This window comes from Branchiostoma floridae, chromosome 18 (genome assembly GCF_000003815.2).
Source record: "Branchiostoma floridae strain S238N-H82 chromosome 18, Bfl_VNyyK, whole genome shotgun sequence".
In the NCBI taxonomy this organism is placed as follows: Eukaryota; Metazoa; Chordata; class Leptocardii; order Amphioxiformes; family Branchiostomatidae; genus Branchiostoma; species Branchiostoma floridae.
The window spans coordinates 10341609-10365615 of NC_049996.1; the positions used below are offsets into that span (position 1 = coordinate 10341609).

General features: G+C 38.0%; 1 protein-coding gene across 13 annotated transcripts in view; it reads right to left on the bottom strand.

The window, feature by feature from the left end:
* LOC118405269 (disco-interacting protein 2 homolog C-like) overlaps positions 1-24007 on the bottom strand; it is a 68930-nt gene that overhangs the window by 40467 nt on the left and 4456 nt on the right. For 11 of the 13 annotated variants that reach the window (XM_035804678.1, XM_035804675.1, XM_035804673.1 and 8 more), the window contains exons 2-3: positions 7083-7271; positions 2301-2411 (exon numbers count right to left, since the gene is read on the bottom strand). In XM_035804678.1, coding sequence (XP_035660571.1) covers positions 2301-2411; positions 7083-7271 — 300 coding nt within the window. Of the gene's footprint in view, positions 1-2300; positions 2412-4171; positions 4252-7005; positions 7039-7082; positions 7272-24007 lie in introns of those variants that run through there. The other 2 variants (XM_035804670.1, XM_035804681.1) reach the window with 2 other exon arrangements.

The window sequence follows — 24007 nt, forward strand, 5'->3', positions numbered from 1 at the left end:
CACAAATTGTCATTCTCAATTGCAAATCAAGGTCTATGTTTACACCCCCTTTCTGCCAGGGGCAGCAACTGCTGAACAACTGCCAAGTGACAAAAATCGCTGAACAAATTTCATGAATGAAGAGCAATTCTTTGAAATGTTTTCTGTAATTAAGAAAAGTATAACTACTTGCTGTCGTATGAATTTGTGATGCAGAGTCTAATGCGAAAAATGTGGATATCAAACCATCACAAAAGGTTTCAAGATTTACAGTAGGGCTCTGACTTTACTACTCTAGGTGGATGAAGGTTACATGTAAAGGTAATAAGATACTGTAAATGCAGAAACTTTTGTGGTGGATTAATGTTCGTGCTTTTCGCAGTGGCTGCTTCACTGCGAATTTAAAACCACGGCGAAAAGTCCCTTTTCCCAGCTACCGCGAAATTAAATCCCAGCAAACTTAAATGCATTTACAGTATGCCAAATAGCATTTACTTAAACTGGATAGGACTTTTGGAAACGGCCAGATTTTTCATCCCTTATCTAAAATTACGCTTAAGAGATCTTGTTGGAGAGCAAGTTTTATATCCTTATTGTGAAATAATATGCAAAGGAGATGAATACAGTTTTTAGTAGTCCAAAATCTAAAAAAAGACAACTTTTGACGAATGAGTTGTTGTTTGAATTACAGGAGTATATATAACTAATGTTATATGTTACTTCCTATACATTTCAAAATCCATCACAAACTTCCTTTGAAATATAAAACTTTCTAGAACTCCCTAACTTCTGAAAGTGTTTAATGAACAACATTTCAGCACATTGTAACAATCCGTAACTTTGCCTGGAGGCGTGTCAAACAAGGTCAGGAGGAAACTTCTCCCTACTGATTCTTGTGTTTCCAATTAGAACAGCTTTGATGTGTTCATTCACTTTCAGATGTACAAAAATGTGTCTGGAGACTGGTTTCAGTTTGAGAAGTGTGGATACATGGGTGAAAAAATCATTATGGGTAACAGCTAAGGGAGGAACGCTTTTAAACATACATGTACTTTCAAATATGCAGAAATGCATCAATCAAGTTGAATCGTTTAGGGGACCGTGCTGCATAAAAAGGGATTGATGGCATCATATCAACCAACACAGGATGACATTTGTAGAAAAAATACTTTTGACTTTGAATTTGGAAAGCTAAGAAAAATATGGAACAACCATTTCAATAGTGCCACTGACGAAAGACACTGGAATGTCTGACCATTTCCAAAACCATATCCAGCTGCTTGAGTAAAAATGCTTTTTGGCGTACGGTAATGGTATCAACCCAACACCCCCTTGAAGTTGGTTTGTCCCTGAAAGTAAGGGGAATGTCAGTTGAACTTGCAAAGTAAGCAGTAGTCATCACCCAAAAGCCCAACACAAGCAGAACCTATACACAATGGCAGGTTTCCAACTCAAACAATAACACTGTTAAACCAACTGGGCTACCATTTTCTTACTGGGGTCATTTAACCTGAAAATGCACCGGCTTGAAAATTAAGAGAGACTCCTAGCACTAGTCTGGTTTACTGCAGGTACAGTAACAGTAAAACATCCCAAACAACAATTTCCACAAATACCTTCCACATTCCTTCTATCATTGGAGTCCAAGTTCCTGTTGCTAAGGTATGTACATGTTTATTAAACATACATGTACATACCTTAGCATATACATGTACATACCTTAGCAACAGGAACTTGGACTCCAATGAAGCAAGACATCTTTGAAAATCATAAAACAGAAAATGCTGCTCATCCATATCCTTCTAGTACAGTAGAAGCCAGTTAATTGCACAACGGCTTACTGCACACTTCTGTTAAATGCACAGTATCCCCAAACTTCTACTGTATCACTATCAGCTCTTTCTGAAAAAGGGTGTGTTACCAGAAGGAAATGGACTTGTAGCATGAATCAAGAGGATAGAAAATACCCTAGAAAGAATGGTCAGGTGACCTAGTCCTTCTGAAAATAGCAGCCATCAATAATTAGACTCTTCCACAAAGACTGAGAATCCCACAGCTGAATATTTCAGTGCTGTGATGACATCTCAGTTCCGCTCTTGACTCACCTGATCTTCCAAATCTTTCTTGCAAAATGTGTGCTATGACATGGTACATGGACTTCTAGAAGAACAAACCTGGCAGGAACTCTGGTCCATTTTAAGTTGACTTGGTCCTCCTGAAAATGGCAGCCATTGATAATTATCCTTCTCCACAAAGACGAGGAATCCCACAACTGAATATTTCAGTGCTGTGATGACATCTCAGTTCCGCCCTTGACTCACCTGATCGGTATCTCTCGTCGCGGTGGTCATGACGACCCCGGCGTCTGTCCCGCCGCCGCTGCGCCTGCGACTGGCGCTCGTTGCCATGGCCACCACCGGACCCGCCCGAACCTGGAGAAAATAGAACATGGGGTTTAGTAATCTGAATATAGCAAAGGGTTGATGATGGACTAGTTATTGTATCTTACTTTATTTTGTCTTTATTACCTCAAAGAAGGTTACAATTGAGATAGCCTGGATACAAGGCCCAGCCCAATGTTAAAAATATTTATCGTATATAAGATAGATATTTTTGAAAATTTGAAATCAGGCTGGTATTTAATAGATAGCATTTATGGTTTTTGTATAATTACAATTTGTTGCGTGTGTTTATTCATGGTTGATTAGCACAACTCCAACAGAAGCTATGGATGGATTGTAAGGATATTTTGCACATGGTTTGGTATTATAAAAAAAGATTTAAGTTTGGGCCCTCTAGTGGCTGTACTGCAGCTAAGAGTCCAGTTTTGGTATCTTTTCTTTTTCATCTGCCATGAATGTTCTGTTTTCAGTACTGTTGCAGGATTTGCCAGTGTTTGTGGACAAGACAGCTTGAAAAATATTGCATGAATTTCCACGATTTCTGGAGTGTGGGCAGGTCCTGACCAAAGAAACGAAGTTCAATACCGTTTCATTGATGTACATGTGATCCTCGATGTTATGCACATTTGTAACGTTGACCCCGTACAACACACAGCACCTCAATGGTATCACCATTTCAGATCATAGGTTTCTCACCAGCTTGTGTTTCATGGGAGTTCCATTTAGAACAAGCAGCAGCTATATGTAGCTTTGTGTAGTCTACAGCCAAGCTTGATATATGCTTACCACTTTCTTTGAAATACACTCTCTTTGCACAATTTCATTCTGTTAACAAATTATAATCAACATTCACATCAGCAATAATTCATGGGTTCAATATGATTGATACACATGATATCAAATGAAAAGCTAACACAATCTAATTCCGACATCCAAAAATAGCAGTCAACATTCCGTCTTAATTTTCTATAACTATAATTATAAACCAAATCAGTTAACCAAATGACAGTCAAGAAAACATTAGGTAATGAAATAAAATGGTCAACAATTTTGGACCACCCCCTTGATCACTGAACAATGGAATAATCCTCAAAGAAATAGTTAAAGCCTTCTATACTTGGAGCTCTTTGATTTTGTCATTCCTTCCTTATGCTACTGAATACAGATCCTACAACAACTATCATGACAACGCAAGTATCAGACCAGATTTTGTTGCTAGTTACAAGTATGTAAGCGCAGCTCCTGGTATTGACTTTGTCGCACAAGAATAGACTATGGAAAGAACAACTGGCCTGGGGCCAAGTGCAGAATATGGGCGTCGGCCAGCGTTATTATCTCCCTTTCTCAATCAGCTCTTACTGTGGACCAACCTCTCACATGATACCATTATCTACAGCAGCCAGCAATACAAGAACCCAGGATTTACCGCCCCATCCTCCAGACCTCACGTGGAACATAAAATAAGCCTTGCTGCGCCATGACGTTTAGGTGCAGAGAAATCTTTTACACTATAGCCTACAGGGAATCCTGCATTGGCCCCTTGACATACATACATACGCACACTATGCTATGAAGCTATAGAAAGATTCTGTGACTGTGCCGGTCTTATGCGAAGTGCCTATAAATTAAACTGGCTACATTGGTACGGATGCATGCATTACACTCAGTAGCACTGACATTTTGGAACTGTATTCTTCCTACATAAGACACAGTTTTCAACAGTCTTTATATAAAGCTTGATAGAGCAGACTATGTATATAAGGATAGCTTCGCAAGAAAAGATTTCTCACCTAAGCAAGATAACATTTTCCTGTCTATCACAAGCGGTGAACTTCAACTTGTCTGCAGTCTGCCATCTTTGAACCAGACAAGCCAGCGGTGACCTCTAACCCCCTGCCTACATCATGGGTCACGTCTGACATATCTAAGCCTGCCCTAACAACTGGGAAACATCCCGATGGCCATTCCAGCCACAGTTAGCTCACTGTTACAGCTCCCGGCAAGTATGTCCAGAGGCAGGCACTGTCAATCTCAACATGCAAATACTGCCACACACACAGCATGTACGTATAACATGTGTGGGAGACTTTTCACACAGTAGAATAGGTTAAAACTGGAGAAATGTATTCTTCACATCGATGCTCAGTCCAGTCACCGAGAGAATTTGTAAATGGATATACATTCAGAATAAATACTACCACACACACAGCATGTATAACTTGCATGAGAGATTTTTCACAATGTATAATAGAATAAAGCTAGAGAGAAATATATTTTTCATATCAATGCTAATTCCAGTCACAGAGAGACTTTTTAAATTTTTTTTTGCATTGTCTAATTTTCCACGGATACTTTACTTCATTTTTCAATTTCATCCTAAATGTCACAACCTAGCCAATTGCTACATTACTCAAAAATCCTGGCCTGATCTCTCTGAAGAGTTAACAGTCTAAAAATAAGGATGCACAGTAGTTTATAACACAACTTCTAACATACGAAAAAGGAAAAAAAACTATGTTCCTGCTTCTTTTGTATGTTGTGAAAAAAATGGTCGAAACTGAAAACACGGATTGCAGAGCATCATGAAAAAGAAATTAACTTTTAAAATGAACATTCCTGCACATGAGTACCTATACTGATAATCTAATATTCTCTCCCACACTAAACTCCTGATCCAGATTCCCCATGTAAGGGATATGACAGTCTCCTCTGTACAGATTCCCCATGTAAGGGATATGCTTGTCTCCTCTGTACAGATTCATTAGCACAGGACACCAGACATACGCCAGACATCAGGAGGAATCAGAATGACCTTGGGCAGCCATCTTGAAAACGTTCTAATATCCAGACAAGTGGCTCGTTCTCATTGCAATGTGCAAACTACTGTCACAAGTCTTCACAAGTTGATTTCTATATACAAATGTATTATTACTTACTGGTGTAAGAAAGCTGCCTAGTTCCTAAATGTCCATAGATACATCCTCCTACTTTTAAAAGATGTAATGTTAGCTAATAAATCCTTTCGATGAAAAAAACAAAGTGTACTGTACAGTTGTAGCATCTGCTATCAGTGATGGATGTTACACCTGCCTACAGTGTTGAAAAAAGCTGTAATTTTTAGCGATCATTTGGGGTGGACACAGTTTCCTAAAAAGGTAGGTGTGTCTGAAAAATTATGTGATCTATTTTTGGAACCTAAAGTTAAACTCACTATTTTGCACATTTCAAAAGCCATGTACAAATGTTCATCATACACAATGCCTTCCAAGTCCAATTAATCCAAATTTATAGCTGTATTAAGGTTAAGGTGTGACAACCACTTCTAAATCAATAGTATATAAATGGTCCCCACAACCATGTCCCAGTAAATGGGTCGTCAGTTCAGTCGTATCACACAGAAATTGACATTCTTATCGCTTCCCTGCACCTTTCACAAAATGCCACCATGCACCCATTCCAGAGAAATAAAAAAGCCGCAGAGAAATTTATAACTACTAAAATACATTTCCTGTGGCTCTAAAATACTACAAACCACTTTAATGTTGTTGCCCTACATTTTAGCACATAGTTTATCATGAAGAAACAATTATTCAACACTACATGATTTGTTCTTTGGCATTTGAAGGGTTACTTTTAGGGGTTAAGAACAAATTTTTCATATTTGCAAAATGAGAACCTTCAGTTCTTTTCCAGTATTTATTTGAAATTCAGAAGTCTATTTGATTATTAACTAAAAGCTATTCTATTGTTCCACATTATACCATATGATCCATGATATCCTTTGGCTGACTTGTTTTCTTTTGTTGATCCTTTCAAAGTAATGCTGTCAACCTTTCAGACTACATCACGTCTGTGAGGTCAACATATGGATATTTTTAGACCACCATAATTTGATTACCTGCTCAGCATGTGAGGGGGTTTGAAGAATTAAATAAACTATGCAATATATATCAGTATATAGCAGACAAATTGAAGTATTGGCAAAGTTTTCTTTCATATCGGGTTACAGATGTTGATGTTCTGATGATGACTCACTAACACTCACTGCCACATTTTCCATTTCAATGTTCTATACTACAAAGACAAACATATTGTTTGTTTGTTTGTCTGTTTGATTTCATCATTCCCAAAGTAGTCATGACATGAAAATCTGTTAGCCATTTTTTCATTTCTACAAGAAAAAAACATGCCACTGCTGTTTGCAAAAAGACTATTGAATTGTTCCTTTTGCCATTTGATGTGATCAGCATCTTAACAGACTGCAGTAATTCTTGCAAAAGCCAGGTGGCACTGCAGCACAGTACCCTTGGACTCTTTCATCTTTAATTTCATTTCATTCAATCGTTTAATGAATACATGTCCCTAAACACTTCCAGTTTCCGTACAGTAGACACAGTGAATCAGATAAATGTGTAAATATTGGCGAGATTGACTAAAAATAATTAATGGAGATTCTTTCCTTTGTGTTGGAACAAAGCTCAAATCTTACAACTATGGATTGTACCAACACAGATGAGCTTTCATTCCAATACTGTAAATATGTTGCATGTCTTATCAGCATGTCTGCTCTGCTGTCCTGACTGTCCATGTCATTTGAATACTGTAAATATGTTGCATGTCTTACCAGCATGTCTGCCCTGCTGTCCTGACTGTCCATGTCATTTGAATACTGTAAATACATTTGTATGTTGTATGTCTTACCAGAATGTCTGCCCTGCTGTCCAGACTGTCCATGTCTCTGTTGCTGCTGTCTCTGCTGGTTCTGGTGCTGTTGCCTCTGCAGCTCCTGTCTCAGCTGTTCCTGCCTCTGCTGTTGCTGCTGCTGTTGCTGTGCGTACGGAGCCAGGAGCCGCGCCCTCTTCTTCTCAAAACCTTTCTGCGTGATGTCACCTGGAAGTGAGGAGATCGTCAAATTTAGTCCACATTGATGGAATTTTACATCCATGTACAACATTCTATAATACCATCAGACAACTGGATACAGAACCCACTATCTTGAAAAATGAGTCCAATGACATTATGTGTAACCTGACTATGAGTATCTGGATTCATACTACTGAAGATCTTGAATTAGTTCAATTTAGATATTCATCTATATAAAATATACAGGACAGGCTACAATTGTTTTCGATTCTCAGTCCCTGATGAAAGATAGTAGATGCTACATCATACATGTATTTGAAATGTCTGACTTTTAAAGATTTTATTTTGCATTATGCAAGTTAAATTAAGAGTCACACATTTACAATTCTATACAAAAATTACATGTATCTTAAAAAAATTTGCCCCACGATATGAAGTTCAACCTAATCTCCAAAAGATTTCAGGAAGCCATGAAAGAAAAATGCCTGCAGCCAGAATTTTAAACACATTTTGCAAGGGCTTTACATATGAAAATTTGAACTCTTTCAACAGGGATTACAATGTATATTGGTGTCATCTTTACATAATCAACATGATATGCCTCTGAACACTTTAATTTCAACATGGCTCACACTTAGTGGTGCGTACCGAAGCTCACGTTCCGGTTCAGGTTCGGACTCGAGTCCAAAGATTCCGGTTCAGGTCCGGACTTATAAGTCCGGTTTTTGACGGTCGCTAATTTTCCCATATAGACACTAGCATAAAGCGACTTGCTCTAGGCGACACATAATTTGCGTCTCCGGCGCCCGCAACCGCATTCGACCGGGCCGCATGCTATAAAGATATTGCCAAAGACGACTGCATCATTTTCAAAGTTGTAGAAACATCGACTTTTAATGAAAACTATCGGGAAATCACGGCAAAATCCAACCTTTTCCGCTTTTTTTTTTGGACGGCCGAAATTTCAAAATGGCGCTTGCGAGGTCATAGGGGTCAATAGGATAGCCTACTGTAATGCGGGTAGAAAAGGATGCGTGCGGTGTTTTTATACTCTACATTTAACCTTACAAATTAATTGTAAATTTATTCATTACAAAGATAAAGGCAGGAGGTATAAAATAAGTTTATGAACTTAAACTTTTCTTTTAACAAAACGTGTCCGTATTTCTTTTTAACAAGCTGCTCACCCATGCTTTCAGTGAAGTATCCCGGCAAGCGGCAAATGTCAACAGTCGCCGGAGATTTGTTTTAGCTTGTTTATCTCGGAAATTTTCTTCATTTTCTGAAGATATGGGACTTAAAACCCATACCAGGAGACAAACAAATCCACATACTTTATTTTCATGGGTAATATTGCTAAAGTGAACCTGTCATTTTTGCCGCGTTGCTGGATTTTGAAAGAAGGTTCCCGTGGCGTGACCATGTGCTTGGCCCGCTTATGGCGGTAGCCCGGTAGGACAATTTATTTTCGCAGAAATACGTTATTTTCTGGCCCGTTGGCTGCGATTAATAAAGTTACATAGGCATCTAGCGTTGTTTTAGATGATACTAGTATACAATAAGAAAGAGATATCCGGTTTTCCAGAAAACCGGTTTTCGACGTTCCGGCTTTAACCGGACTTGAACCGAAAGTTATAGCAAGTCCAAGTCCGGTTCGGCGAACCGGTAGGCACCACTACTCACACTACTGATCATCCAAAACAAGTATCTCATCATACAGGATCATAAATTTATAAATCATTGTATGCACTAATGACATAAACATTAATTTTGATGTTCTATAGATTCTGATACATATCGCTGAGCAAGGCAGTACAACTTGTTACCTGGTAGAACAACCGATTCATCATGTCATCATTTTACCATCCATTCAGTTCTGAAGGATAATAAGACTGGACAAATCTGACACATACCACATTACAATCTTACACTCAGGCATTTATTAATGAGATTAATATCTTCGTGTGACACACGCAGGAGGCATGTCAGAATATAAGAGCTTTAACTTTCCTATTGAAAGATGGTATAGTATTAGGAGTGTCAGTTATAACTGGCAAAAGTTCTTGGGCCAAGGAAAAAAATATCATTGCATAATCTCTTTTACCTGACCAGTCCTAACAAAAACCTGCCAACCCTAGCCTTTGTTGGGGTCAATCACTGGTGAGAGACTTTAAATCTTAACCCTGGTAATAGTACCTACATATACTGACCCTAATTTTTCAAGGAAAATATTATTTTTCCTACACCTTATTCATAATCAGCTGCCATGTTTCACCGAAATACATGTTAAGCCTCTTTTGCCATTGAGAATACACGTAAAGCCATCTTCCCCTTTTCACTAAAACGACATCTGATAGGGCCAGGACTTTCAAGCCTATGAGCAAATAAACACTCTTTCCTGCAGGGGCTTTTCCCGATTTCCAAATTTGGTTATCAGGCTGGGAAAGGATGAACCTTGTACCGGAGGGACTGGGGATGAGGGGTGTTTAGGATGGGAAGGAGGGAGGAATACAGATAGCGTTATTCAACTTATTGTGTAGTGAAGCGGCTGTGCATGAAGGCTTTACATTTTACAACTAGTATATATCCAGTAGCAATATATTACTGGGATATTGGAAAGTTGAAATTCCAACATGTTTGAAAGATGATCAAACTACTACTACTACATACAACAAAAAATGAGCCTGCAGTTCCAAACAGGCTGCTAGGGGGCCAATTCTACACCAATTTTCCTAGGAACATATCAAACAGCGAAAAATTACTAAATCTTAATTTCTGCTGCAATACATAAGAAAGCTGCCAGGGAGCCCCAAATCTATTCATTCCAAGTTTTTGCCAACTGATCACAACACCAAATATAAAACCAATCCTTGCAGCATCTTGGTGGCCAAAAGGCAGATTGATAGACAGACAAAAAACGCAGCCCAAAACTTTATCTTGACGAATTTAATAAGATAATTCATGGTCTACTTTGCATGGATTTGTAGGTACAATTTTGACTCAACATAAAAATCAGTATCAGATTTGGACCCATCAGAATACGTAAATCACATGTAACACATGTAATAATTCCCCTACGTCCTATTCTGCCTCCCCTCTTGGCTAAAATTCTTGCAATAAATTTCAAACGTCTTCCTCTAATTAGTTTTGCCACTTATCTGTGCCAAAATCGTTTTCCTCCAAAATGCCTGACAGACAACACATGTTTAAAACATTGTGTATCAATATAGACAGCTATGGTTGTGGAAAAAGACGGCTTCAGGCCACAAACCCTGATAAGATAGGAGACATCAGTTATTGGTTATCATATCTCAATATCAGCAGCACGTCACCGGAACGTACTGCGCCTGCGCGAAAAGTATAGACATGCTAAACCCCCGGTTTACTAAAGGGCCGCATTTAAGAAAGTACGTGTGTATATAAGGGTAAAACTCCGTGTACGTTTTACACGAAACCATGTCTCTAACATATACTGTGCAACAAGCGAGACTTTAATGCAATGTTGACCAAACCAAGCCCCAAACTACCAGGGTTTGCGAGGCGCAGTACGTTCCGGTGACGTCTAATATCAGCTGGTGCCGTATGGATGTTAGGAAGATCACATGACCTAGCCAGGACAGGTGCATGATGGGTAGGACCATTCCATTCGAGGCTACCCAAAGTATTTAGTACAAAAGTAAGTTTTACATGAAAGTCAGCAAGGCAGAAAATGAATTGACACGTTTTCAGATCGAATGGTTTGAAGAGTAAAGTTTACCTGGTCAGCATAGAAATAAGGTTATAGTAACTGCCGTATCGTCAGTTTTTTGTCAGTCAGCTGCAGTTTCGTTGATGTCTGGTAGACGCCATCCAAAGACACCATTCCCATAGCCAAAAAACTGTATTCTGCTAACTTGCACAGGTCACGATACCAAAATTTATAGTAGAGCAAACAACAGAAATGTGTTAAACGTATATGTTAAACTGAGACCTTTAACTTCAACGTAGTGGGGAGGGTGATCCCCACTACGTTGAAGTTGTTTTTAAATCTCTTGATATACAGGGAGCACCTTAAAACAATAAGATATCTAGTATGGCCTACACATTAGCATACAGCTGCTGCACAAAAGGTCTCCATACACCATCTGTGCTGGTCTGCCTAATTAGCTTTCAATATACACCCCCATGTTTCAGCTGACCTACATAAGAATACCATAGTCCTGCTAGACAATCACCATAGAAAAATATTACTGTCAATACTGAAACTTTTTGTGGTACTGTTCTGATGTTCATGGATTTTTCTGTTAACTCTTGTAACAAATTTATTGCACCCACAAATATCTAAAAATGTTTCCATTTTCAGGTGAAACATTAAGGTTAAACTGTCAAACCTAAGATTGAGGACGAAGTATGACACTTTCTCATTGGCTAGTAGCTTGCAATATGTCTTCACTATGGCTCGCATATTTAGCCAAGCACAAGAAGTAGCACCTATTGTTTCAATGTTGATTTTCACATAACCAGGAAATTCAAATGCTGAGAAAATGAGCCAATTTACAGTAGCTACACTATAATGTACAATAATGACATATACAAAAATCCAATACATGTACTTTTACCAGTATGAAGGGTGGTCGTCCTACTGTAGGCGCTAATTACTTCCGTTATTTTATGGACTACCCATAAAAGATTGTAAGTCTAATGTAGGCAACCTGTCATTTGCATATAGGAACAAGTACATAGAGTATAATCTTCGTAATTTATGGTATGATAATAAAGGGGTTTCAAAATTTTTCTTTTGACAAGCTACCGTATTTCAACTACATTTGGAAGATTTCACTCCAAATCTCCTACTAATTAAGAACTAGGTCAAATACTTGCCACCACTTAATTGCAGTCATTAGCAGGTATTGTCTCACTCCTACCTCATCTTCAGGGTTCCTCTTCTTATTGATTACCATACTGGCCTTTTGATACACCGTGGAACAATCTATGATTTACAAAACAATGGAAGGCAGTCCCTGGGCTAAAAATAATGTACAGATCATGGGGGGTCCAATATGGTAGTTTGACAATCCCTCCATTAGCGTCTCCGCAAGACAAGCATAATGGCTTCTGTGGACATTTTTTTTGTGACCACCATCAATTTTGTCTGGGGACATCCAATCTATTTTTGTCTAAACTTCGCAATCCGCTAAACATTACATAGCTGCATAGTAATAATGTCGACATAATGCGTACATCAATTGTTTTCACTTGAAATTTGCCACTTATATGTAGGAGAAATATGTACTGTAAATGTTACATTTTTGTGGTGTTATAGTGTCCACAGTTTTTACCTCAAACTAAAAACTACCATGAAAATACTTCTGTTTCCCGACCTACCCGCTCCTTTCAACTGAAAACGATCCATTTTCTCCCTAACGCGAAATCAAGTCCCTGCAAACTTACATTTATAGCAGCATTTCCGAGAGGTAATCTTACACATTTGGCACAGAGACAGACAAGAATGGAAAACAAATAGTTTCTGACAGCAAGGATTCATATCTAACTTTTGATTTGTACACTTGAAAAGGGCAGACGTTGGAATCATGTAATCAATCTGTCTGATTCCAAATGTTCACCTAAAGGCAAACCTATTCATTTCAATATGGTGCACATCTTTGCTCTTTGGTTTCGTCCTTCAGAATAATCAATAAAAGTGCTGACACATCACCTCTGGTTATATGCAGTGCCACGCCTTGTATATCAGGAAGCTTATGACCCATTCGTACCTTCACTTGTAATATCTTACATTGTTTTAAATTCCGTACCATACATTTGCACATGTATAAATTGTAGGCCTCGTGAATTCAATATGTTTGTTATTGGGTGGTCTAAAACACAAGATATCAAATCAAGGTGTTGTGCTGCAGTACCATCAGAAGATGCTAGGGGCCCCAAGATCTAATACATGTATCAAGACAATCCACCCAGGTCCTCACACACACAACACTACTGAAAACATAAATTTCTGGCATATAAGATACAAACAAAGCCAAAAGAAAGTTTGTACCTTGGTTCTTTCATTAAGTGTAAAGAAGCAAATGTACATGCAATAAAAGATACGTTTTCCTACAGATAAAATATCCTCTTTTTTGATTTTTTAAAATGTTCAAGAACCACTACAATAAGATGCTATAGCCTAAACATCTTTTCCATCTCTATAGCCCCAATACATGTAAACTATCAGCTTAAAACTGTGATTACCACTAAAACTCTATGACAGACAATAAAGCAAAATGAGTATTTTACAGTGCACAAACGACCGTACGCAGACGTAAATAAACTGCAGCTAACTGCAGTGCAGGAGACCACAGTGGGATGAATGTGTCCAGTGGGTGTGATATGGTTCCACAGAATGAGGCTGGGGAGGTTGGACTGCATCTACATCTACATCTGAGCCTCTTCATATACTGTAATTGCACAAAGCTTATAGACTCAACCATGGTAGTGACTATAAGCCCTTTCACAGAGATCAGTCTGTATGTACGGTGACAGGAATTTTAGGTAATATGCCACTGGGTGTGATATGGTTCCACAGAATGAGGCTGGGGTGGTTGGACAGTGGACTACACCTACATTTTGTTTGTATATCTACATCTGAGCCCATACTGTAATTGCACAAAGCTCATGGACCCAACCATGGCAGTCACCGTTATGTTACTGTTAGTGTTAGACCAATTTCATTTAGTAGTTCTGGAAAAATGAACATGAAGACTGTCTGCATTGAAGTCTGTGCCTTACACTATATATGTAGAGTCAGTTTTTCTTCCAGTCCTCTTATCTATATTTCACTCCATATAACGGGTATAGGAGTGAAAAAAAAATTTTTTCCATGATGTTTCTTTTCCTATTTCATATTCTATGGAGTCACATCTTCAAATCGAGATATTAAAAAAAATTAAGGGTAACTTTTAAGAGTCCATTTTGCATGGGGTTATAAATTCAGGGAAGTCTATTTTGGAGTAGAGTAATGTGTAGAAATACAAAATTTTATTTTGTAATAGTCCATTTTAGCAAAAGGTTGATATTGAACGGTCCATTTTTGCATGCGGAGGAAGATTGAGTGAAATGTGCTATACTTGCTTGCAGATGTGTCACTTATAGTTTCATCTTGACCTATCGCTAAAGTTTGCAAGAGAATGTCAAGGAACCGATAAAGTAAATTGCTACGTCCTGAACTACCTATCCCCAATTCTGATCTACATGTTATATTAACAACAGTGGATCAAGCAACCCTACAGAATGACAAGCAGGTTTCATTAAAGCTTGAACCCAACGACATGTACACTCTCCAAATCAAGGCATCAATGCAAATGAGGAACAAATATAGCACATTGCTCATAATGCCGCAATAAATATTAATAAATGAAGGCACTTAAAGCAGCACATAGCGATAGCCCGAACAGCAAACCCCTTTCTGGCACCCCAACATATATGTGATGTCCACTGGGTAATGAAGTAATACCTAATATATTCCCTGCGAAGGTTGAAGAAGGGGTGAATATTTCTACCAACACGTCCAATTACACGGCTCGGTTTGGGAACCGTCCAGGCCAGTAATACAAGGAACGGTTCCAGAATTTTTATTACAATTACCTCCGCAGAATGCTCATTGGTTGTTTTTTTTGTCTGATCAAAATCATAACTCAAGAAGTTGGGTATGAATATTTATGTCTTATGCTTAGTTATACTGACTCATTAAAACAAACACACAGGTATATTATTAAAACTTAACATAGTAAAGTAATAAAAGAGTAAAGTAATAAAACTAACATTTTACAGGATGGATAATGCCATAAGACAATATATCTTACTATTCTTAGTCAACAAACAAAATGATATCCCATAATCACGGATTTATTTTTTTTATAAGCTACAAATCCGTCCAAATTCTAAATAAACTATGTGTTGATATTCAGTACGATCATTGAAGACCATATATCATACTGTAAATATGAAAAGTTTTCCGGTTGTTTTATTCTGCAATTTTTGCCCTGACCTCTACTATGAATGTATGACACCGTGGATATGCGTATCAAGTGTATAACTACAAGAATACAGAATCATTTCAATCATGAATTCAAAACACTGCAAAATACATCCCTTTTTCTCCTATAGAATAGAGTGTATGGAAGGATGAATGGATGGATAGTGTAGAAGAAAAAATATAGTGAATAGAATTTAGTCAATGCGTTTGCAGTAATCTACTAACCTAAATCTTCTCTAAATCATTAATAAAAGAAATTATTTAGTATGATACAATCATGTAGAAATCTGCATGATATTTCTGCAATGATACATGGTCTTGACTATCCTAACCCTTGTCTGACCCCTCCCCCCCAGGGGGTTGATCCCCTGGTAGTAGCGCTGACAGGTGCAGCCTAGGGGGTCCCACCAGCATACATGTACATGGCTAAAATTCTACCTCCGTATCGTATGACCTTTGCAAGACTCCGCAATGAAGGTCATCGAAGATAAGGAACGTTTTAAGAAAATTGCAATTACCTAACTTGGACTTGGGCCAACTGTTATGAGTATTTATAGCATAAGCAATATTTCACTGAACATTTAAAAAGTATGACAAGCTATAAATATTAATGATTATAAAAACATGATGTTACAATAATGAGTATCCCCAAAATAGCCTATTTGCATGTATAAATCTATTCATATCCCATTGCGTATTATCAGTCATAGACGTAAGTTGATGCACATTTTATCATAATTCTCCATCCATATTCAATATCCCTAGTGTATTACTGTTACATCTTTTGGTATACTGATAGATGCTATACCATAGCTCTCTATTAAAATCTCACTCGAAATATTACAAACTATTTGGTCACTATGTCTATGACAAATTGTCTCATTTGTCTATATAGACTGGTTTTCAACAAGAGCTCAGTACCTAAACCTTGTTTTGTCTACCCTGACACATATCCAGCCCATCGTATGTCATATGATCTGGCCTGTCACTTCTGATCTTTCTCAACATTATAATTGATGCCTTTGCCATAGTATACCTGCCAATATAGATTTGGTAAAATTGGATCAGACAAACTTGTTACTAACAAGAAATCATAGCCTTGTCTTGTATCATGTCAAATAATGGTGGCAAATAAAACAAAATTAGAAGAAAACGAATTTTTCTATTAACAGCTTTGCAATAACAAATAGTATATATATGTACATACATATCATTAGGCCATTACTATATTACAGTATTTCCATCAGTTACGGGGTTTATACTTTTCATTTTTCACTTCATTTTCATCTACATTTTTCCATAACAAAGATTATCACACATTACCCAAAGCCCAGCCTATAGCTCTACATAAACTATATGTATCTTAAATATCTCAACTTTTACATCAGCTGCTAAAACTAAAAGGACCCGCAATAATCTTAAAACAACTGACTGAACAATCGGGAGATCGATAACTTATGTTATTAAATATGATATGTCTGTCCATAGCCTAATTAACTGTCTGGACGTGATATGAAACCTGAGACAAATGAAGCTGGTACCATGAAAGCCAATCTACCCGATGTTTTGTCATGATTGTATTAGAGAGGAGAGGGGGACCAAGACCTTGTCATCACTGTTCATTTTGGTGCTGTTGTATATCAACAAGAATATATGGTGGCACAGCTGGTAGGAGTGAGCTTTTAAAGGTCTAGCATTGCAGTAGTCTAGTAGTCTAGTTGGCTGAGATTATATTGATACTTTGTGGGTAGGTCTTAATGAGACCTTCAAATCAAGGTTCTACCCTGATGGAATTTTGCTGTTTGGGACGGGCAAAAGTTTTGTCCATTCCGTCCTCTATGATGGACAAAAATCTGCATGTAAAGATATCAAAACAGATGCCATTGATAAATTGAACCTGAGTCTACCAGCAAAATGTGCCCCTCAGAATACAGGAAATAGCACGGGCTCACACAAGTGTCCAGGGTTATATTTTCTTATTCACCTGTCTTTACTTATCCTCTTCATCCCTTGTGAGACATTCACCTGTCTAGTTGAGCTACCTTAAACTGCTTTGAACATGCCCCAAGATCAATCAATTTCTATTCCTGTCATTTTTTTATTGACGTCATGTACAATATAGCAATAGCTAGAGGAAAAATCATATAGCTCTAAAATATCTAAAAGATAGTATCAATATACACTAATTCAGAAATCACATAGTAGATGAGCAACTGTGCATACTGTAAGTGTAACTACATATTGAATACTAACACCTGGCTTACACAGCAAAATATAAAACCACAGGGGCAGTTTATGAATAATAGATCAAAGCTGTGCAAGAGAAATACCACTATCATACATGAGATACCTGGCAGTATAATATGAAATATAGATTATTATGCCATTCCAGGAGTACTTGGATAGGTATATAGAACCATTTACATCATGCACACACAAACACACACACAGACAAACACACACACAAACATTTTGACATCCTGGTTATGTGTCATTTATCAATTCCACATGGCTGCAGCCCCCAAACCCATAAATCCATAATATTGACTACATAATTCATACTAATATCTTTCATAATGCTTTGATTATGTTAATGCTTCATGCCATCTCATTACTATATGCCCTGTGGGAATATAAATGGATACATATCATAGCAACAGATAGAAAATATATAGTTTGGGGCAACCCACAAAGGATCGTTACTGATTCTGGTTGGTTGTCCTTGCACAATGTGAATCGATCTATTCATGACATATTTTCTAATGTGAAAATTCTGACTAGAATCCTTTATTTGCCAGAATTCAATACTAATTCTGACAATTATTTATTATATTGCATTGCATTACATTTTCTGAATCATACAATGATATAGAAAATCCTATTATCAAAGGGCGGAAGCATTGAAAATTGGACTGAAATGAGCCTTAAATGATATCATTTTTCACAGCTGAGTGTCTTTGTATCCCTTTCTATGGCATGAGTTGTAAATTTGATGGCATATGCTGGCAATAGGCTGGAGCGGAATGTAGCTAGAGACCCCTCTAGAATACTAATGCCCTTGCAAAGTGCTACCATTGATGGCCTAGTACTTATAAAAACACAACCATTTTCACCATCCTTTCTTGATGGACTAGAGAAACAAAAATAGATTATCACGTAGTGACCTACACTTTAGAGCATTCTGAATCTGAATATTTCTTTCAAAATTGAAATCAAAAGCATAAATTTCTAAATCTACTGCTAGCTGAATATTCCTTACTAGGTCAAGACTAGGATACTCAGTGAACAAGATGTTAGTTTTGAAGACATCGAAAATTTGGAGGAAATTTGCTTATGCCTTTCAAAGTATTACTCATTAAAGAATATTCTACTAACTGTATTAATACATGACTGATGAACCTCATCATAATCTAATGATCTTGCATTCAAACATTTTATGAATATGATGATGAAATCTTCTAGTTTATAATTCTAATATAATTTAGGCAATATGACTTAAATCTAAACTTTTAGACAAGACAATGCTGTAACATAAATTGGAATAAACCAGGATATTTGTTTTAGATTCTCCACTCCTGGTTGAATCAATTATGCACCAGGATGAACATCTCTAGGTGTTCTAAGAACCATTGATAATGAGGTCATTCATACAATTAGGGTGTGGAACTTGGGGTCATTCCAGGTCAGCGACCTTTAAAATTACTGCCTAGTCAGTGACTGTCAGCAATTTTGGCTATCTCGGTTTGAGCTGCAGCATCTTTTGGATTCAGGAGGGACATATGATGGGCGTTCCATGTTTGAAAAGGTGACTCGAGAACAGCGAACAACCCCTCCCAGTAAAAATATACCCTGCTCCTGAAACAGTAAGGAAACTTGCTGCTTAAGTGTCATTTGGTAATATAAGAGTCTGCACGAACAAACTTTCGGCATTCAATTTCAATTAAACTAATTCAGATGACTCATGGACAGTCATACCAAACAATTTACTTCACAACTTGGTGCCAGGCTATCAAAAATTATGTTGACCAAAGACATTGCAATTGAAACCGGTGCAATGGCCTAGTGGGTAGAGTGTTCGCCTTGCATTCGGTAGGTCGTGAGTTCGATCCCCGGCCGAGTCATACCAAAGACTTTAAACATGCTTCTTTCTCTGCTAAGCACTCAGCACTAATGAGGAAGAGTATGGAAGTTAAACACACATCACTACCAGCGGACCAGCCCCCTGCTGTAGTGGCTTGCACATGTGTGGCCCAAGGGCTTCGAAGTGGGGATGGGCGCCACCCTACGCGTCTGTAGATGCATGGGCAAACTTTAACTTTTTTTTTTTTTAAAGACATTGTATATTGATACTGGTTTGTGAGGTTTCAACACAAACCGAAATAGATGTTGACTCATAATATGAACAAATGAAGAAAAATAAGGGCTGAATCAGTAATGTAAAGGGTGGGGTTAAATGTCATATTGGGAAAGTCCACTATATCAATCTGGTTCTAACTTCAGAGAGCAGTAGCTATGAGAGTGAATCTTTTCAACCACTGATGTACATATGATAATGACTATGATAGCTATCAAAAGACTCTACACAATAAGTCAGCAATTGTCTGATGAACAATAGTACATGTAGCTTTTGTCCTTGGGAGTTATCAACTCTAATGCAGCTATTACAATGACAATGCATGAACAATTCTATACTGACAATAGATCATTATATCCATTGTTACCATTCAATTTTAAAACAGCTATTTTTTTTAGCAAATTATATATGTAAAATGATTCCTGGCAATGTAAGCCTAAGCTATAACTTCATAAATTAAACATGTTCACAAATTTCATCTCTCTATATACTGTATTGACTATTCCCACAATATATTACTGATTACACACTGGCCATGTTCCAACTCACTCAGAAACAGTTACACTGAGCTGAAACTATATGATGAAAATAATCAGTCCCACCGACTCCCAGCCAAGAGAGAGCCATTTTTCCCAACATGACGTTCCCTGTGGATGGCACTAAGTACAGGTAGAACTAGAAGTAGTGCATTAACAACAGGATTTACAGCAATGCCCCAGAAACCCAACTGCAGTGCCATCTTTCTCGCTTTATTTTTATGGTAAGAGAAAAAGACCATTAGTTTTTAAGACCTCAGTTATTTCTTCACCACTCGCCTCCATTTACACAACCTGAAAAATTTACACCCATCTCTTCTTCTTCTCTTAGGAATAAATTCAAGTGTAACTGAATTATGCTAGATAGGTATAATGGGAAATTAGATGTTTGGCATATCAGCATTTTGTTACAACCAGCAATCCTGATATAGCTACATTTTATAATGCTATCAAATGTATAAATAGATAGGCAGATATACATAATCTACAGGCTTGACTTGACTGAAGCCTGCTAGGAAGGCTATGCTGCATACATATAACCTACGGCCCTGAGAGAAGCCTGCTAGGAAGGCTATGCTGACTCTGCTGAGTATACTAGAACATAATCTACAGCCAAGAGAGAAGCCTGCTAGGGAGGCTAGACTGGGTCTACTAAACATAATTACAAGCCTGAAAAAAAACTGCAAGGGAGGCTATCCTGAGTATACCCAACCTACAGGCCTGAGTGAATGCTTCTTGGAGGCTATGCTGTCTAAGTATACATAACCTATAACCCTGAAAAAAAAAAGCCTGCTAGGGAGGCTATGCTGAGTATACAGAGCGTAAAAGCCTGGGAGAAGCCTTCTAGGGAGGCTATGCTAAGTATACATTACTTACAGCCCTGAGAGAAGCCTGCTAGATAGGCTATCCACAGAATCCATGTACAGTACATGCAGGCCTGCCCACCCCCTGGAGAGTCTGACCTGTCTTCTGCTGGGTCAAACACTTCTCACCACCTCATCTGTCAATCAAGGTCACTGGTGGAAATGAGAATCCAAAAGACATGGTAAAAGGGGATGGGAAATGTTCATGGTGGTTTTATGTCCGCATTTTTCACGGTGACCGGCTTTACCATGAACTTATTAACACCCTGAACATTTCCCTTTCACAGTAAAACACTGCATTTTCTTTTTCTTTTACAGTACTGTAAATGCATTTAAGTTTGCGGGGATTTAATTTCGCGGTAGCGGGACTTTTCGCAGTGGTTTTAAGTTCGCGGTAGCACCATGCACTGTAGTGTCTTAATGCTATGGAAAAATGTTCGCGGTGGTTTTAAGGTAACAGTGAAATGGCCACCACAAAAACTGCGAACATTAAACCACGCAAAAGTTTCTGCATGAATGCACCTTATATGTTAAGACCTAAAATGAGCATTTGGGAGACTTAAAAAGCATGTAATTTTTTTTATTATTCTATCTAAGACTTAAAGAGACTTCTATGTTGCATCTGTATTCTTTGAACTGTATATCCAAACATACATACATAATGTACCAACCCTCTGCATACTTCGAGTATGACACAATGGACATATGCAGGAATGATTGAACTTCGGAATGCAAACAGTTCACATATTTTCATATCATGGACCGTTACTTGTTAGTGTTACTGTCTCATGTTTTATTCAATGTTCCAATACCAACCAAGGCCTTGGGCAAGAACACCAAGTGCCCTGGACGTAACACAGCAACAAAAACAAGTGCCAAATGGAGCATCTAGGATTCAAGGTCAATTGTTCATACACAGTTCCAAGCCTTCCAACATAAAGACTCATTTTGAAATTGAAAGATTTTACTTAAAATCCCTCTGCATTTTATAAGATTAAGAGCCACTCACTAACAACTATTATTAACAAAAATGAATGTATACTATAAAAGCTAACATCGCAGGGGCAGAAAAAATGCCTAAAATATGGTAAGTTAAAGTTCAATCCTTAATTTTTCTTTTGCTTGATCTTGAGTTAATAATTCAAAGAACCATAAGCAGCTGCAACATAACATAACCCAATGAAAATACACAGTTCCCACATGACATTGTTATCCTAAATCCTAGGCTGAACAAAATGGTTACATTTCCTATGTAGTATTTGGTGGTGTAGACAACCTAGCCTGGTCAGTACAATACAGACAATAGGGGCCCAGCTGTACGTGAATGGACATAGGTTCTCCATTCAACTTGGCCATCCTAACACAACAGCTCCCAAAACAAACAGTTACATTCCTAGCCCAAGGCCAAGAGCTGTTCATGTGTGGGTACTTTGGACAAGTGATATGTGGAATTTTGCCAGCTGGTGCTACTACTACTACTGTAACTTCAATGTTGAAAATACCAGTAAATGTTGCCAAGAATCCTTGGGCAACTAGAGTCTGATATTCTTTCACTTTGGAACAACCTAACTTCACATTCAAGTACCCTTACGCTTTGAACTAGCCCAACATTTGGCACTAACTTTGAAGATCTCAAAAATCCATGGAAATATATGCTTGATTGATGACTAGTTCTACCACCTCTGACCTGTACTTCCTGCCACTGGGGCATATCAGATTTTTGCTGTCATCTTTCCACTCACTTACTGACAGTTTATGGACACATACCAACAAACAGATGCATCAAAAACATAGACTGTAAATGGAGTAAAAAATCCCTATCACCTGCACGTAGAGGCAAGGTATTACTAGTGATCTACATTTACAGACTACATCTAACCTGAGATGGGTCATACATGCTTGTAAGAAGGTAACACTAGGACAGAGTGTTGACTAACTAAGGCCATAACAGCATGTCAGCATGTCAGAACAAACAACAGAGCTTCAAGCACTAGTGATGTGTGACAAGCCCTGCACAGATATCACTCTAGTCTTTCACAGTTACACACTTCAGCTCAGGTCTTAGTCTGTGTGCGATGCAAGTGTTCCATGTCATGGCTACATGGACCAAGGGGGCTCTTTTTCAACCTCCTTGCATGGAGTCAGACAGAATGGACATGGTGAAAGCTCAGAGGATATTGTTCAGTGCTAACCAACAAGTAACCAACACTGGTCTATCAAACTCTAACAGAAACAGATTCTTTGTTTGACAATCATATTTTTGCATGTGTTTGTATGTGACCACATACTTTTTCACCTTACTTACAAAGTGTGCAGTGGTTTACCTGAGACAACAAACAAATACGGGGTGTAACAAATACAAATACAGAGAGTCAGAGACAGAACAGTGTAAGTCTTCAAATGTTAGTACTATAGTAGTGGTTTTATGTTTTGCCTTTTTTTGCAGTGTTTTTTCCTCCTTCATGATACTATGAATATGTATTTGCAATGTATTGATACCATAGATCTTTTTCTACAACACGACATCCATGCAATAATAAATGAGTTTACAGTATGCCTGTATGTTTTTGCCCTTACCAATTCCTGACATGAGTGGTGAATGACATAAGGTTTATTTTCAATGACAGTGCTAATTTTCCTCCCTCAGTCCTACAATGGCACCAATTTCCTGTGCACCTGTTGGTACCTGTTGTAGAGTTACATCAAAGACAAACACAAACATGACGGACAGGAATAACTTTATGACTCAGTAACCTGTCAGGAAGGACTACAGGAGACTACACACCTATTAGCACCTGTCTGCAGGACATCCTATTGTCATGTTTGTCCACAACAATGGAATTCCTTGTTTGCTACTAATGCTAGGACTTCTACCTTACTTTTGCATCTCAGGTACAGTTAGTACCGTTAGAAGACATTCAGTAGACCCATGAAATCTGGTCTATGTTGACAGGTGGTCATTATAGACAGTGTCAATGGGAAATAGTTCAAAGAGACCA